General features: G+C 41.0%; 1 protein-coding gene across 2 annotated transcripts; it reads right to left on the bottom strand.

Annotated features, from left to right (window-relative positions):
* Positions 1-3,723: 3,723 nt before the first annotated feature.
* On the bottom strand, positions 3,724-13,784 carry LOC311015493 (uncharacterized protein). 2 transcript variants are annotated; one of them, XM_084012761.1, is made up of 18 exons: positions 13,535-13,784; positions 13,247-13,299; positions 12,540-12,615; positions 11,613-11,800; positions 11,345-11,428; positions 11,208-11,264; positions 10,857-11,057; positions 10,521-10,709; positions 10,169-10,223; positions 9,993-10,083; positions 9,758-9,899; positions 9,339-9,443; positions 9,077-9,182; positions 8,794-8,974; positions 8,497-8,571; positions 8,065-8,167; positions 7,133-7,242; positions 3,724-7,013 (listed from the first exon to the last, which is right to left on the bottom strand). In XM_084012761.1, exons 1-18 carry the CDS (start codon positions 13,560-13,562, stop codon positions 6,881-6,883), a joined length of 1,977 nt encoding a protein of 658 aa, XP_083868887.1. In that variant the 5' UTR covers positions 13,563-13,784; the 3' UTR covers positions 3,724-6,880. The 2 variants fall into 2 exon arrangements, with proteins under 2 accessions (XP_083868887.1, XP_083868888.1); XM_084012762.1 differs by having other exon boundaries at positions 10,521-10,706.
* Positions 13,785-13,819: the final 35 nt, after the last annotated feature.

Raw genomic sequence — 13,819 nt, 5'->3', positions numbered from 1 at the left:
ATCTGGGGTAAAATGACTGATTTTATCAAAGGAGTCTTGTGGCTTTGTAGAGAGCATAGATGGAAACCATTGCTTTAGTTTCCAGTCAGAGAAACTATTCTAAATATAGCACACACTTAAACTGACATGTCTATTTAGGTTGCTAGATTAAATTTAGCTTTCACATTTGATAAATGTATTAATGTAAACTCAACTACTCAGTCTGTCTGGTCACTTTTTTTTTTTTTTTACTGCTCACTTATTGTATTAGTTTTTTTCTTCTACTAGAGCTTCTTATTTGCTGCTGTAATACTGAAAATGTTCCTGCTGTGGGACTCGTAATGGATTATCGTGTTTTATCTTATAATAATGCTAACATGCTGATGCTTAACAGGTATAATGCTCAACCTCATCTTTATTTGGGGCAATAGCATGCTAAAATATGCTAATTCATTTCCACTGAGGCTGACGGGAATGTGGGCAGATATTTAGTCATGAACCAAAGTATTGGACGAATTCTAAATTTGACCAAATGACGGGGCTTGATGAAAAGTAAGAGGATCACCAAAGTTAATTATGTCTGGACCAAATAGCACAGCATAGTTGTGGAGACTAACGAAAAAGCGTTATTGTCATGATGAGTCGAAAGGTGAAGTCAGTGAGATTCTCCCTCTGGGGACCATGAATGTCCATCATTTCATGGCAATCCATCCGATAACGAAACAATATTTGAATCAAATATCCTAACTGTTGCTGATTAATTGGAGGTAAATATAGTTTTAGCTGTAAAAATAAACATGTCTCCATGTTTCCAGTATGAAAGCCCGGGTGATGAAGCTATGCGTCTCCCCGTGTCCCCTCTGCCGACATCCAGATGGTCTGCTTCTGCTCGTTGCTCCTGAAAATCATCCGTCTCGTAATCTGTCCATTAATGGCAATCATGAACGGCAGGTGAACAGTAGCGGTGCAACATGAACAGCTGGGGCGCGTATATGTTTGGGGGGGGGAGGTGCATGTGGGATGTTTACGTGTTTATGCAGGGGGGGGGGGGGGGGGGGGGGGGGAGGCTGCTGCACAACTGGAGCCAGATCTCTCTGGACACAATAACCAGAACGCTTGCAAAAAGAAAGAGAAACAAAGCTTCTTTGTGGTGCAACTGGACGCTTGTACAGTAGGAGGAGGAGGGTAAACAAGAGTGTAATGGCCCCTCGGTGGAAGCCACTGAGGAGTCCATGTGCACGTCTGAATGATGATTAACTGTAATTACCTAAGCAGTACCTGGCCTGCATGCCAGGAGGCAGCCCAAGATTAATGGGGCCCTGCTGAAAACGGAACAAAAGCTCACATTTCCGAGGTAATGAATCGCTCTGGTACTAAGGCGTCTTCACATGGTACGCCCGGGCCCCCGGGGGAGGTTCATTACAACGGGAGGAATAGATGGATCCTCAGCCCTTTTTTCAAACGGGGGAGAAAGCAAGCAGGAGGAAGTCTTAAATCGCCCCAGACATCCTGGTTGCCACAACGCCTCCATAACCAGAACAGAGATAAACAGCCTCCTCGCCGCGTCTTAAACGGGCGGTAAACACCAGAAAGCAAACGCCTTGTTTGCCTGGTCTCACTTGTACACGAGGCGTTTAAACGATAAATCTCGCTGGTGCAAACGGGTTCAGTAATGAAGATTGACTACACCGATGAGGAAGTAGTGAGTGATTTAAAGAAAAAAAATCCCCGTCCATTAAACAAACAGCAAAGACTTGAACTGAGCCGACACGCTACATTATCTGTGTTACAGGAAGCAGGTTTCATTTGCACAGGAAGCTGCCAGGAGGGCAAGGTTTTATTACAAGTGTCTCCTGTTATAAATTACAGTCCGCGTAATAACCCGCAGATTAATGGTGACATTAGTTAGTGTGGAAGTTAATCCATGTTTCTTTTTGAAATAAACAACACAAAACAAGACTGGACAATGTGTGAAAGAGGCCCCCCGTCGAGTGAGATTTATCATTCCGAGTTTCAGGAATGATGGATGGAAGCGGGTATCAATTATTGGAAGTCAAACTCCTTGAGGCAACAATGAGAGGATTTACAGGCCGTGACATTTTTCATGCCCTTGAACATGTTACCTCCAGATATGTAGGTCGATAACAACGTGAAATACAACCCGACTAGAGGTTTTTTTAATGATTACAACGCACAGGCCAAATATTTCTTGCCCCATTAAGTCATGTAAATACTTGAAGGAAACAGGTTGAGGCATGCCCCAGCTTTACATCACCGTGTGCACCTCCAGAAAGCCCTTTTCTTTTTTCCTTTTTTCCTTGTTTACCAGCCTCTAATCATGTTAATGACACAACGCTCCCATACAGGCCATTTCTCAATCGATCACAGAGACAAAGACCAAAATAAAGTGACAACACTTAGGATTTGTGCCGCTGCACGTCTGGAGGAGATGAAAGAGATGTGAGATTCAACCTTTAAACTGCCATTTATCAGGCAAGACGACAAAAGGAGTCAATGCCATTATCCTCCCTGTCAGCCTACAGTCTCCGCGGGGGAACATAAATGTGAGGCGTAGACACATCGAACCCGGCACTCTTTAATAACCCATTCAGATGGAAGGAATCGGGAGTGGGCAGTTTTATTGAACATAGAAAACAACGTCACAGAGACCACATTCTGCATATTACTGCTGACCATTGTTTAAACCATTCTGCATTAAAATGTTAATAGTTTTACAGGATAAATCCGGTGATTATATTTTTCTTTTTGTCAATAAATCCCATGAAAAGATCAAAACCTAAGAACTAATCCCACTAACAATCACCGTGTTCATCCAAAGCCTCATATATCGTATTCCTCTGAGCCATAGAGCTCCATTGTTGTCTAGAATTGCACTCAGGACAGGACAACTTCCCGATAAACAGCTTTAACATCAGTAATGAGAGATATCTTTATTGTTTCCCGTCACATCCCGGAGCCTACGTAACCCATAATGCACTGGTGTGTCATGGTCGTAGCGACTAATGTAGCCTCGGGCTGTGACTCAGGTGACATCACTCGAGGTTCCATAAACTTCCCGGCCATGGGGCTAATATCGGATCCTTTTATCTTATTTTTATCTTTTTTAAATCAGACTTCAAACAGCGCCCCCTGGAGCCAAGAAGGCTTAATACAACACGTGTATTAGTACTCCTCAAGACCTGTTAACCTACTTTGATGTGTGAAAGATGACTCAGCCCCCCCTCCACCCCAATGCACCAAATGTGTATTAATCCACAGCTAAAAATAGTGCCCAGCGTGCATTTTTCACTTCTATTTGATACAAATTGTGGAATGTCTCATCTTAAAACGTATTATTATTATCTGGCTTTTTGTCGAGAGTTGTGTGATCTCTGAGCTTCTGTCTTTTATTTTCTGCATTTTTAATGTGTTTTTTTTTTTACAGCCTTCTTATGCGTTTATTTGTTTTTTTATTATTCATTTTATAGTGTTCTTATGTGTTATGGATTTAACTTATTTCATCTCACTCTGCACGTTTGCTGAAAACTACAGTGCCCAGCTGTTTGGGAAAGTAGCCTTTTTTAAATGAAAGTAGAATATAAAGATGTACAGATATTTTATAGGAACCAATGGGGGCTCATTACCAGAACCGGGACTAGAGGAGGAGGAAAAGGTTCAGAAATGGACGAATGCATTGTTGGTTTGGTTCCATTGGTTGACAAAGACAACGAAACACCCTTTTTAGTCTCTACGAGTCGAGTTTGTTTTATTGAATGGAAACCAGTTGACATAAGAATCACAGTCAAAACCTGTAACACGACTCCAAACATGACAGTAAAGAATACCTGTGCAGAACGATGAATCAAACGATGTCATTAACATAAAAAACCCTTCTGTATGTGTACAGCAGCATGAACATTTTAAGACTCTAACCTTTCTGTAGGTGTTTAACAGCAGGTTATCAGAAAGGAGCTCCTCAAGCGTAGACAAAAGACTTTTTCTCCTGCTCATTTCGTAGCGATGGATGCTCCACCACCAGGAGCGACAGTGTGGACAAAAAGACTCGACGTTCATTTATCTTCCCCTATATGACCCCGATGCAAATGAGGAAAATGAAAGCAAGCAATCAATTCCCTAATTGGGTTTGCGCTATTTTAACGTGTTAAGGGGGCCTCTGTCTAGATTAAAAGGAAGGTCAATTTCTCATTGTGACAATTACTGTATTCATTTCACAGCCCAACAAAGGAATCCGGCAAAAGGGGTTTGAGAGGAGACCGCGGTGAACCAGATGCCTCCCCATTGTGTGAGTCTACCATCATAACACCTTGTTGATCTCAGTTTTATCGCGCTCATTACAATCTGCACGCTCGGCGGTTGGTCCAAAATTATTACTACATTTCAAAAATAATGGATACTGTGGGTACTTTTAACATAACTGCTCACTTTGGCATTTTTAATGATATTTCAGCATAATACTGATGAAACCTAACAGCCTGGAGTATTACTGTAAATACTCCTTGATAAACAAGAGCACAGACTAAACAGTGCAGGCTCATGTAAGACCACTCATAACAACGAAATAAACACTTTCAACCCTTTTTAAGCTGCAAAGTGTTCCAGCAAGAATTTGTTGGAAATGAAGCTTAAACACTAAATAAAAGAGGATCACTTTGTTGCTCCAGAATACACGCGGCGATATGTTTGAAGTGACTTTCCTTTTGAAACGTAAAAGGTCACAAAGTTGGAGTTTAGCAGCTGCGAAGCTGCAGCGGAGCCTTTATATTGGCTTCCTGAGAAACTGTGTGATTCAACTACTCCCTCATGTCACATCAATGGTTTATTTACCAGCAGGGAGAAACCACAGAATTAGAATGAAAATTAGATTATATATATCCCCTGCGCTAAAAGCAATACACTCAATTACTCCTTCTCTAGAGGGGAAGGAGATTTATTAATTTTAGTTTGTTGTTGCTGCATAGCCATTTATCACAAAAAGCATAAGAGTGGGAGAGCAACATGTCATGTCTGCTGGTTAATTTCTGTTACTGTGTGTTTTCTTCTCTTTGTCCTCCAGTTGGGAGGGAGGAGAATCTGTTGAAAGCTCTACAAACCCCAATGCCGCCTTTTAACAAGCCGCACTTAATCTTCCTGGTGTTTGCTTTGGTTAAGTAAGGGATTGGCTTTGTCCAGGGGCCCCGGGAGTGACAGGATGTTGATGAACGCTCACCTCTTATCAGTCTTTATCTGCATTTGAACAAGTTTCTAGCAGGGGCGAAGACCAAAAAGATTAAATATAGACCCATTTTGCAAGTTGGTAATGTCCTGGTGCTTTCTGTGGGTTCACCCAGAGTTCACGTTCTTAATATTGAAGGCCTCTCAAACTCTCAAATCTCACACAGATCAGAAGGGCTTTGTGAGGTATGCCACCGCCAGCCAATTAATGCCCACAAGTACAGCTTCTCTGCCTGTAAGGTCAAGACTAAACACTTTTCACAGCTCCATGCTGCAACCTTTTTTTTTATTTAGGGAGGGGGGTAATTATTCAGCCCTTTGGGAGAGTTTGAAACTCACACCCCAAACATTGCGTAACATGGGTCACAGAAGTAACCTTGAACCGCTCCCGAGTCAAATAACAAACCTGCCGGGCTTCAGGGGAAAGGGATCGACACAAATCCCACCCACATTAATGCGAGAGGAGACAGAGTCGGGGAGCTTGAAGGGAGGCATTTTAGGCTTAGAAGAACCTCGCTTTAGATAAAAATCTCAGGGACAATAGTTACTTTCCAGGCATTTAACTGGCACTTCACTCTAACTCAGGCTGACCTGAGAACAGGGCTTCCCGCTCAAGGACACTGCAACAGCTGCTGCAGGGATTAATCTGGTGTTTTAGTGATGGGATAGCAACAAAAGAAGAAGAAAAAAATAGGTCCTCTCTGCCTCAAGTCATGGCTTCCTCTGACCTCATAGTGATATCCCAAATTACATGCTGTGGCTTGAATGATCCTGCACACAAATCATGCTTTAGCCTTATGCAGCTTATCATGAGGCTGCCTTTTATTATTCTCTGTAGTGAGTCATATCCAGGCCCCATCTAAACTACACCTACACCAAGTCTTTGGCCTTGTACCGTATACATTAATGGATGGTAAGACAGGCTGAGGCTTTTATTCCCTCTGGGCTGACCCGTGATAAACTGCAGCCACAGTGCTACTAAAAGGCACTTATTTGTACGACGGTCCAAACATCACTACACTTGGACAGGTCCTTCAACAGACATGGCATTACAACAGGCATACACAATATACACACAGGGATACTGAACTCAACCATCCCACTCTTCAAACAAACACAGCGCCCCAGCAATAGAGTTACAGAACACAGTTCCCAAAATAAACATGGCGCATTAAATGTGCCGACAGCATGACTACTCAATCACAGCCTTTAAAACGAAAGCAGAATCATTTGCAGCCCCAAAGTCGAGGGATAAAAAGGTGCCAGTGCCACCTAGTGGTGACTGAAAAGAAAACCCTCTTAAATAAAATTTTAAAATTAAACAAAACCAACAAAGTAAAAAATCAAGTGTTTTAACACAATCTTTTAACAGATTAGATAATCGCAAATAATTCCTGACACGATCGTATTGCAAAGGAATGCTCAAAGCATGATGAATCATTACTATAATGCAGTAGTACAATGTTGTTTGATGTGTCCTTTGTATTTGTACAGCAATGGTGGGCCATCATAGTGCAGACACTTCGTAATAAGCAACAGAATCCAAAACACAATTAGTCTTCTTTTTTTGTTGTTTTGCAGACAAACTAAAAGCAGCCCAGTTTGGCACCACCACCGTGTCAAATGTCAAAGGAAACTACGGTATGCATGCTCGTCATGTTTGGATTTGCTAAACGTTACTTCCCAGTCTACTGGTGAATTTCTCCCTGTCGATGCCCTTGTGCTCCGGAACATGTTTGAAGGTGCAGTCCTGCCTTGTGCAGCCCATGGTCCTCCAGAAAAAGCACTCCTTCTTGAACGCACTACGACAGAGAAAACAATCACATGTAAAGATCAGGAAGCCGAAAATGACATTATTTCAATTTGATATAATGGTAATAAATAGGCAAAACAAGCAAAACCTAAAGTTGCATGTTCTTACCTGAGGTTTGATGATGAGGGGTCAGAGGCGGATGATCTGGACATACCAAGGCCAGTGAGGAATTTATTGGGATACCGCACCGAGAGTGGAGCGCCCTCTACCACCATTCCCTGAAGAGGAAACGGATGTTAAACATCTTTAAGAGCAACGGAGATGCAGCGGCTTAGAAAATGGCAATGATGACATTTATGTCAGAGTTGATGCGTGTGATGGGAAAATGATTCCACCGTTTTAGAGACGCAGAAATACTTTAAATCAAAAGTAACGTTTAGAGGTTAAAATCGTTTCCCCAAAATCTCCAGCTTCCTGTTCTACTTAGAATGTGTTTCCCACTGGATTTTGTGAGACCATAGTGGGTGAACCTCAGACCCTCTAGGGGGGTCCAAGGACCAGGGACATGCTCCTCCAGAAGAAGATTGAAAAAAAGAAATGAATCAACATGGTGTACTTTGACAGCAAAATGAAGAGCACAGAGTATATTTTGGCTACTCAAATCAAAAAATGTACATATTATGCAACTTGTAGTCCATTACATCAGGGGAAATCATGTTCTTTTAACTACATTCATTAGTTACCAGTTAGATTCTTAATGCAAAATATAAATCCAATCATAAACTTTGGGGTATGACTAAGTATGTAGCCTAATAATGAATATGAAGTAGTTCAAATTAGCACCTTTACCAACTACAACATTAAAGGGATGAACACAGACGCCCTTTCAGATTTATTGCTAAACTTTGCACTTCTTACAGGATGAACATTTTATATTTGCTTGTGAATATAAATCCTTGTGTCTTTGGGAACCTACAAATCTTTAAAAATTGGATTTTGTGGCTCCAGGTGCAGATTTATGTCAATGTGAGACGTAAAAGAACGCTGCTGCTAATAGTGGAGACAACGTGCCTTATTCTACCAAGTAAACAGATACATACATTAATACACTGGATGGCTCGGCCACAGTCTTCTAGTCTGGTGTAGTTCACGAAGGCACACTGGTGTTCCAGCAGCATCTTGATGCTGTGAACCGTCCCGGCTCTGAGACAGAAAAAGGGAAAGAGTGTAAGCAGCACATTAGCTGAAATCTTTAACATCCCCGCAGGGAGATCTGCTTCACAGCTTGGAGTCGATAAAAGGCATCCAGAGTCGACTTCGCTTCAGCAGCAGTAAATAGATAACAAAAGAACATAGCATCAACTTTTCTATCCAAAATATTTAATGGGAAAACACCTGTTATCTATGTTAAAACGTGGATCTAATTCTACTTCTCTTTACAGCTTTATAGTTTTTATTCTGCATACTCAAAACTTCTATTGTTCATTCTTTTTCAGAGAAGGCGTGAGGAAGATCAGACTCAGGTACGTTACCTGCTGAAGAGCTCGTGGAGGGTTACATAGGTGACCGCGGGAGCCAAGGATCCAACCCAAACGGAGAAAGTCTCCCTTTACATAAAACAAAAGATATGAAACAACCATTTAAAAATGATGTGGCACTCTGGAGGCAGTATTACCTTCGGGTCTCTAAAAACACGTGAGATAGATTCATAACCTGTGGTGAGGCTTAGACATTGTGTCACTTTAAAGGATCACAAGCCAAAAAAAAAGGTTATATTTTTCATTTTTATATACATGTAAAAAATACCCAATAATAAAATGCAGTCTTACTGTCTCACAGAATTCTTTGAAGCAGACGTCGGTGACTTCGATCTGCTTTGGACAGAAGCATCAGACTCTTTGACCTGCTGCGTTCGAGGACGACTTGTTTGCAGGACGATCCACTCTCCCTCGTCGTCGTCGTCTTCCTGCACTACTGGTTGTTCTGCGTTGTCCCAACTGGCTCCGGCATCTGAAGAGAACCAACAAAGGGGAAGACAGGTAAGAATACCAGAACATCAGTGAAGATTGAGGTCATCTTTCCAACTCTGGAGCAGCATTTTGTGACGTTTACCTCCATTACTCGAGTTACTGTCGCCAAACAGAGCTTCAACAGCTTCCTCTAATGTGGCGTGTCTTTTCAAGGCCTCGGAGCTCTGCCCCCAGGTGAATCCCATTTCCTATATATATAAAAAAAAAAGGACGTACAACGACAACAAGCAACATGACTATCGGCAACTTTCATTCAAGCTTTTGGACGTTCTCAGAGGTTCTACAGCTTCTTCTCAGCCCCTTTGGTAAGTGACACGCTTTAGTTTGCAAACTGCTTCTCCTACCATGAGGTGCAATGTCTGTGCTCGTTTCAGCTCTTGCATGGCTTCAGTGCTTGAACTTTCTAGCTTCAACACCTCCTTGTAGATCAGCGTGGCCTCGTAGTATCTCTTCAGAAGAAATAGAGAAATTAGTTATCAGTAAGGGTTAAAACATCTTAAATTAAGTAATAAAGCAGATCAATGTTTAGCTCAGCATTGGGGAAGTAACATCTTAACAATAAAACAAATTTGTCTGACTTCTCCCACCTTTTATATTGCAGGTTTTACATATATATATATATACACTGGGGTTTTTTGACATGAGATTAGATGTTTTTTCTGAAAATGTCAAGCCAGTCAAAACCTGAAGAGATTCTATACATAAAAAGCAAATATGACACAGTGTAAGCAGGATTAACTGGATAAAGGGAGCAGTGATTTACCTTGAGCCCACAGAGAGCTTTCCCTTTCCTAAATAAACCTTTTATCCAGTTTGGCTCCATGGAAAGTGCTAGATCAGCATCCCCGAGGGCATTTTCATACTGCTGCAGTCTTTCATAACAGAGGGACCGATTTCCAAATAATCTGAAACACAATGTAAACATAAACGCTGGTAATAATCCCTGCTTCTGTGGCCATACATGAAGTTGGAAGTCAACTTAAGTTCCACGTTCTTACTTAAATTCCTTCGGGTTGTATTTAATGGCGTCAGTAAAGTATTTCACGGCCATATCGTACTGTCCGGAGCCAGCCAGGCGATTTCCAATACCTGGAGGTAAGAGTTCCTGCTTCAGTACCTTCACGTGTTTGTTTTAGTCAAATTCTCAATGACGGTAATGTTACATGTAACTTACCAGCAAGCTCTCTGCTTCTTTTTGCCAACTCGTCTGCAACGGGGTCCGTTATTACCTGTGAAAATTAAGAGTTTCGCACATTAGTCTGTGAAGCATGCAGAGCAGAACAGGAAATGCCAAATTTGCATGTAGTTTTCTGTCGACTTTAAACCCCAACCAGTTAACATTTGACCAAATAAAATATCATTTACATCAAATTAAAATATTCATGTATCGTCCATCTTTATAAAGTGACCGATGTAACATCAGAAAATATTTTTTTTTATGTAGTTGTCATAAATAGCTGTTAATATTGTTGTCATTATTTAAATAACAATATGCCTGAAAGAAATGCAGTGTTAAGGTTTCCCACCTGTTCACTGGGTTTATGTTTCTCTTCTATCTTCTTGGTAATTTTGGGTTTCTCCACAATTTTTGAGTTTTCCTCCTTGGACTGCTTGTTTTTTTTTGTTTTCCTGTCCTTCGCAGGCCTCTGGCTAGACGATTCCTCAGGCTCCGATTTTGTTGTAGAAGCATATGAATTATTTAAAGCCAAATCCTGCTGGAAAAAAAACTTAAACGTTAACATTATCTTCACATCATGTGACTTCACTACAGTAAAACACAAGCGCAGTCAAATCTGGTCTGCAACCTAAAAGTTTACAAGTACATTTAAATAAAAATGAAAACAGAAACGTTAAACACAAACCTTTTGCTGCCCGTCTTCTGTTTTATTAATCTCAGCAAGATTTTCTTCTTTATTATTAGCACTGTTCTCATCCCATCCAGCCGCCGCAGTTCCAATTTGTGTTTTAGCAGATTCTGGAGATTCATTTGCATTTGCATTACTTTCAATAACAGGATTTTCTTCCTGATTTTCTGAGGAGTCTGACTTCCCCTGTTCTTCCTCCTGAAATGACAAAAAAATAAATAAATACTCAACATGGCTTTGCAAAGGTCTTACTGTCAGGTTTTTATTTACAGACTATTGGAAAATTAATGTATTAATAAATGATGTGTATTTGTTGTAATTCACAGCAATGAGTAAAACAAGACTTACAGGTAAAACATCTTTAACCGCATTCTTCTTTTCCAATCGTTTCTTTTCTTTTTTACGCTGCAACAGGAAGAAGAAAAGTTAAATAACAGCAACATCAACACTGGAAATGTTGAATGCTGATTATTTATGACACTGACCAATTTTTTACGCTTGTTCTTTTCTGTTTTCTCCTTACGCCGCTCCTCTTCTTCTATCAGTTCCTTTGCATGTTTATCAGCCTCCTGAAAAAGGAAACAACGCATGGAGCTAATGTTCAATAAATTCACACAGTCTGAGATGTAAACTGAATACAAATGTACATGAAGTGAAAGTACACATCAGTCATATGATGTTACAACGCGATGATAAATGGTAAAGTGAACTTTTCAGTTTCATTTTCAAAGAAGTGAAACAGAAGTGTAATACCTCTTCAGTGAGCTGTCGTATTCGTGGATGTGGTTCTAAAGACTTGTGCATAGCATGGTGAGGAGCATTGTATGGATAAAAGTGTTCATCTTCTTCTTCTTCTTCTTCTTCGTCGTCATCATAATCGTCATCAGAATATATGATGTCCTTCGCCAGTTCTCCGTCATAGGCCCTTAAAAAATCGAAACCTGGAAGACGAAGACAAAAACGGTGACGCTTGTTTACTCGCACAGAGGAGAGACATCACAACTGATTAGGAAGATAAAGACTTTGTTCTTCTATGACTACCTCCATCTGTGGAGCAGAAGATAAGACACACGGACAAAACATAATCTATATAATAAGAAAGTGTACCCCTTGAGAGCATTTCAGTAGCAACCCTGAGTTTGACATTTAATTGATTAATATCAAATCGGGTGCCATGTAAGGCTCAGCCATAACCTTTTACAAACAGCTCAAGAAAAACAGATTCATAGTTGAGATGAGTTAAATATTAAACTGAATACAACCTTACTGACGCAAGAACGTGATGGCCACACCCTCATAATTGATCTCCTGCTCTGCTGTTGACTCATGTTTCGTTGAAATCACAAGTGACTTCTAATAACCTCATCGAGATATTGCAGCACTATCGCTCGTAGCTCTTAAACGCTGACCCAAACAAGGAGTGAAGGGTTACGACTGCTGGTGTTGAGGGGCAAAGATCATTTTAAGGACACGGGTCCACCAGCAACATGCCCTCTCTCTGATGCAGATACAACAAATGTATTCACAGCCATGGATATTCAGGAAATGACTGAGAACTCTGTGAATGTGTGTTACCGGCTGTCGGCCCGTCTAACAGGCCACATGGTGTTTTAGCTACTATTCTCTTCTCCACCATCACTCCCAAAGCACCTGCTGTTGCAGGTTCAGAAGATGCCTTACCTAATAAACCAGAGGCAAAGACATCCAGGATAGAGCCTGACGATTGACGTCCATTTATGTAATCCACCATAGATTCCTGATGAAGACAAAAGACCAGCGACTTTAAATGCTTCCATCAATGTGTCCATTCTGTAACCACACTAACGATTCGCTGTTAACTATATACTGCTGTAAATAACATTTTACATAACCCTTTACTCATACATCTTTGATATTTTAACATAAAGACAGACGGGACGATAGTAGCTTTGTAATGAAAGCTGAAACAACCAGTTGATTCATTGAATATATTAAATAAATATATCCAAGCAAAAAATACTAAACGTTCTCTGCTGCACATACTTCTAAATCGACTGTCTGCTGTAATACACGGTGTATTCCTACATGCTTTGGCTGGCATCTGCAGCAGTTACACCACGAGTTAATATTAATGTTGTAAACTTGAGACTAGTCCCCTGAGATCTTCTAAGATGCAACGCATCGTAAATATAGTGTTTAAAGTCTGCATTAACAGCATATTTGATCTGGCATTTGTGGGAAAATAAGCTGCCTAGTAAGAGTTGGCTGATACTCATGTGACTAGGTGTTTTGGTAGAGGTAGGACTGGTGGCATGTAACTAACCACACACTAATAATCGGAAAGACCTGTTATGCCACAATGATAACTACGTGATATACATATCTAGTACATTTCAAATCATACTCACATGCGTGTGCATCAGTCTGGAGCCTTCACGAATTCTAGATATAGGAGCGCCACCTGAATGGCAGACACGGCTCATGTTAAAAACACATAAATACGTGGTTTTATACCAAAAAAAACAACGGGGCATGACGATACGGTTACGTTAGCTATGACGCTCGCCATACGCTACATACGTTTGCTAGCTAGTAAGCTAACTAGCGTCAAACGGACTAGGTCAAGTTCTCACTAAATGAAACTCACCGACGAATATCACAATGGACCAACATGACAACGGCCTTTTTGATCTCACCTTTAACGCAGTCTTTCTTTTTCGGCATGGTGTTAGCAAACGTATTTGTGATGGTTCTCCCTCGGTGGCTGTTATGAACGATATTAACGTTATTCTATGTTGTTTTGGGTTTTTTTTTTTACAGTTCCGCGACTCTTCTTCTTCTTTCCAGTCTTCCGTGTAACAGGAGTTTTTATCGCCCCGGGTTTTGTCTTCCCAGGCTGCTACCCGCCTCCCGCTAATGAAATGCTTGGCTGTGATTGGATGCCGGGCCCGCCAATCCTGGCAAAGTAGACGCCTGAATGT

Source organism: Eutrigla gurnardus (assembly GCF_963514095.1).
Source record: "Eutrigla gurnardus genome assembly, chromosome: 7".
NCBI classification, from domain to species: domain Eukaryota; kingdom Metazoa; phylum Chordata; class Actinopteri; order Perciformes; family Triglidae; genus Eutrigla; species Eutrigla gurnardus.
Note: the sequence above shows the minus strand (reverse complement) of the source record. Positions and strands in the feature narration are given on the sequence as shown.

Coding starts and splice junctions, on each gene's coding strand:
- LOC311015493 (XM_084012761.1), bottom strand. CDS start 13,562: ATGCCGAAAAAGAAAGACTGCGTTAAAG. Junction 11,801..12,539: donor CTTTGCCTCTGGTTTATTAG/GTAAGGCATCTT, acceptor TTCGTCTTCCAG/GTTTCGATTTTTTAAGGGCC. Junction 11,058..11,207: donor CGGTTAAAGATGTTTTACCT/GTAAGTCTTGTT, acceptor TTGTCATTTCAG/GAGGAAGAACAGGGGAAGTC.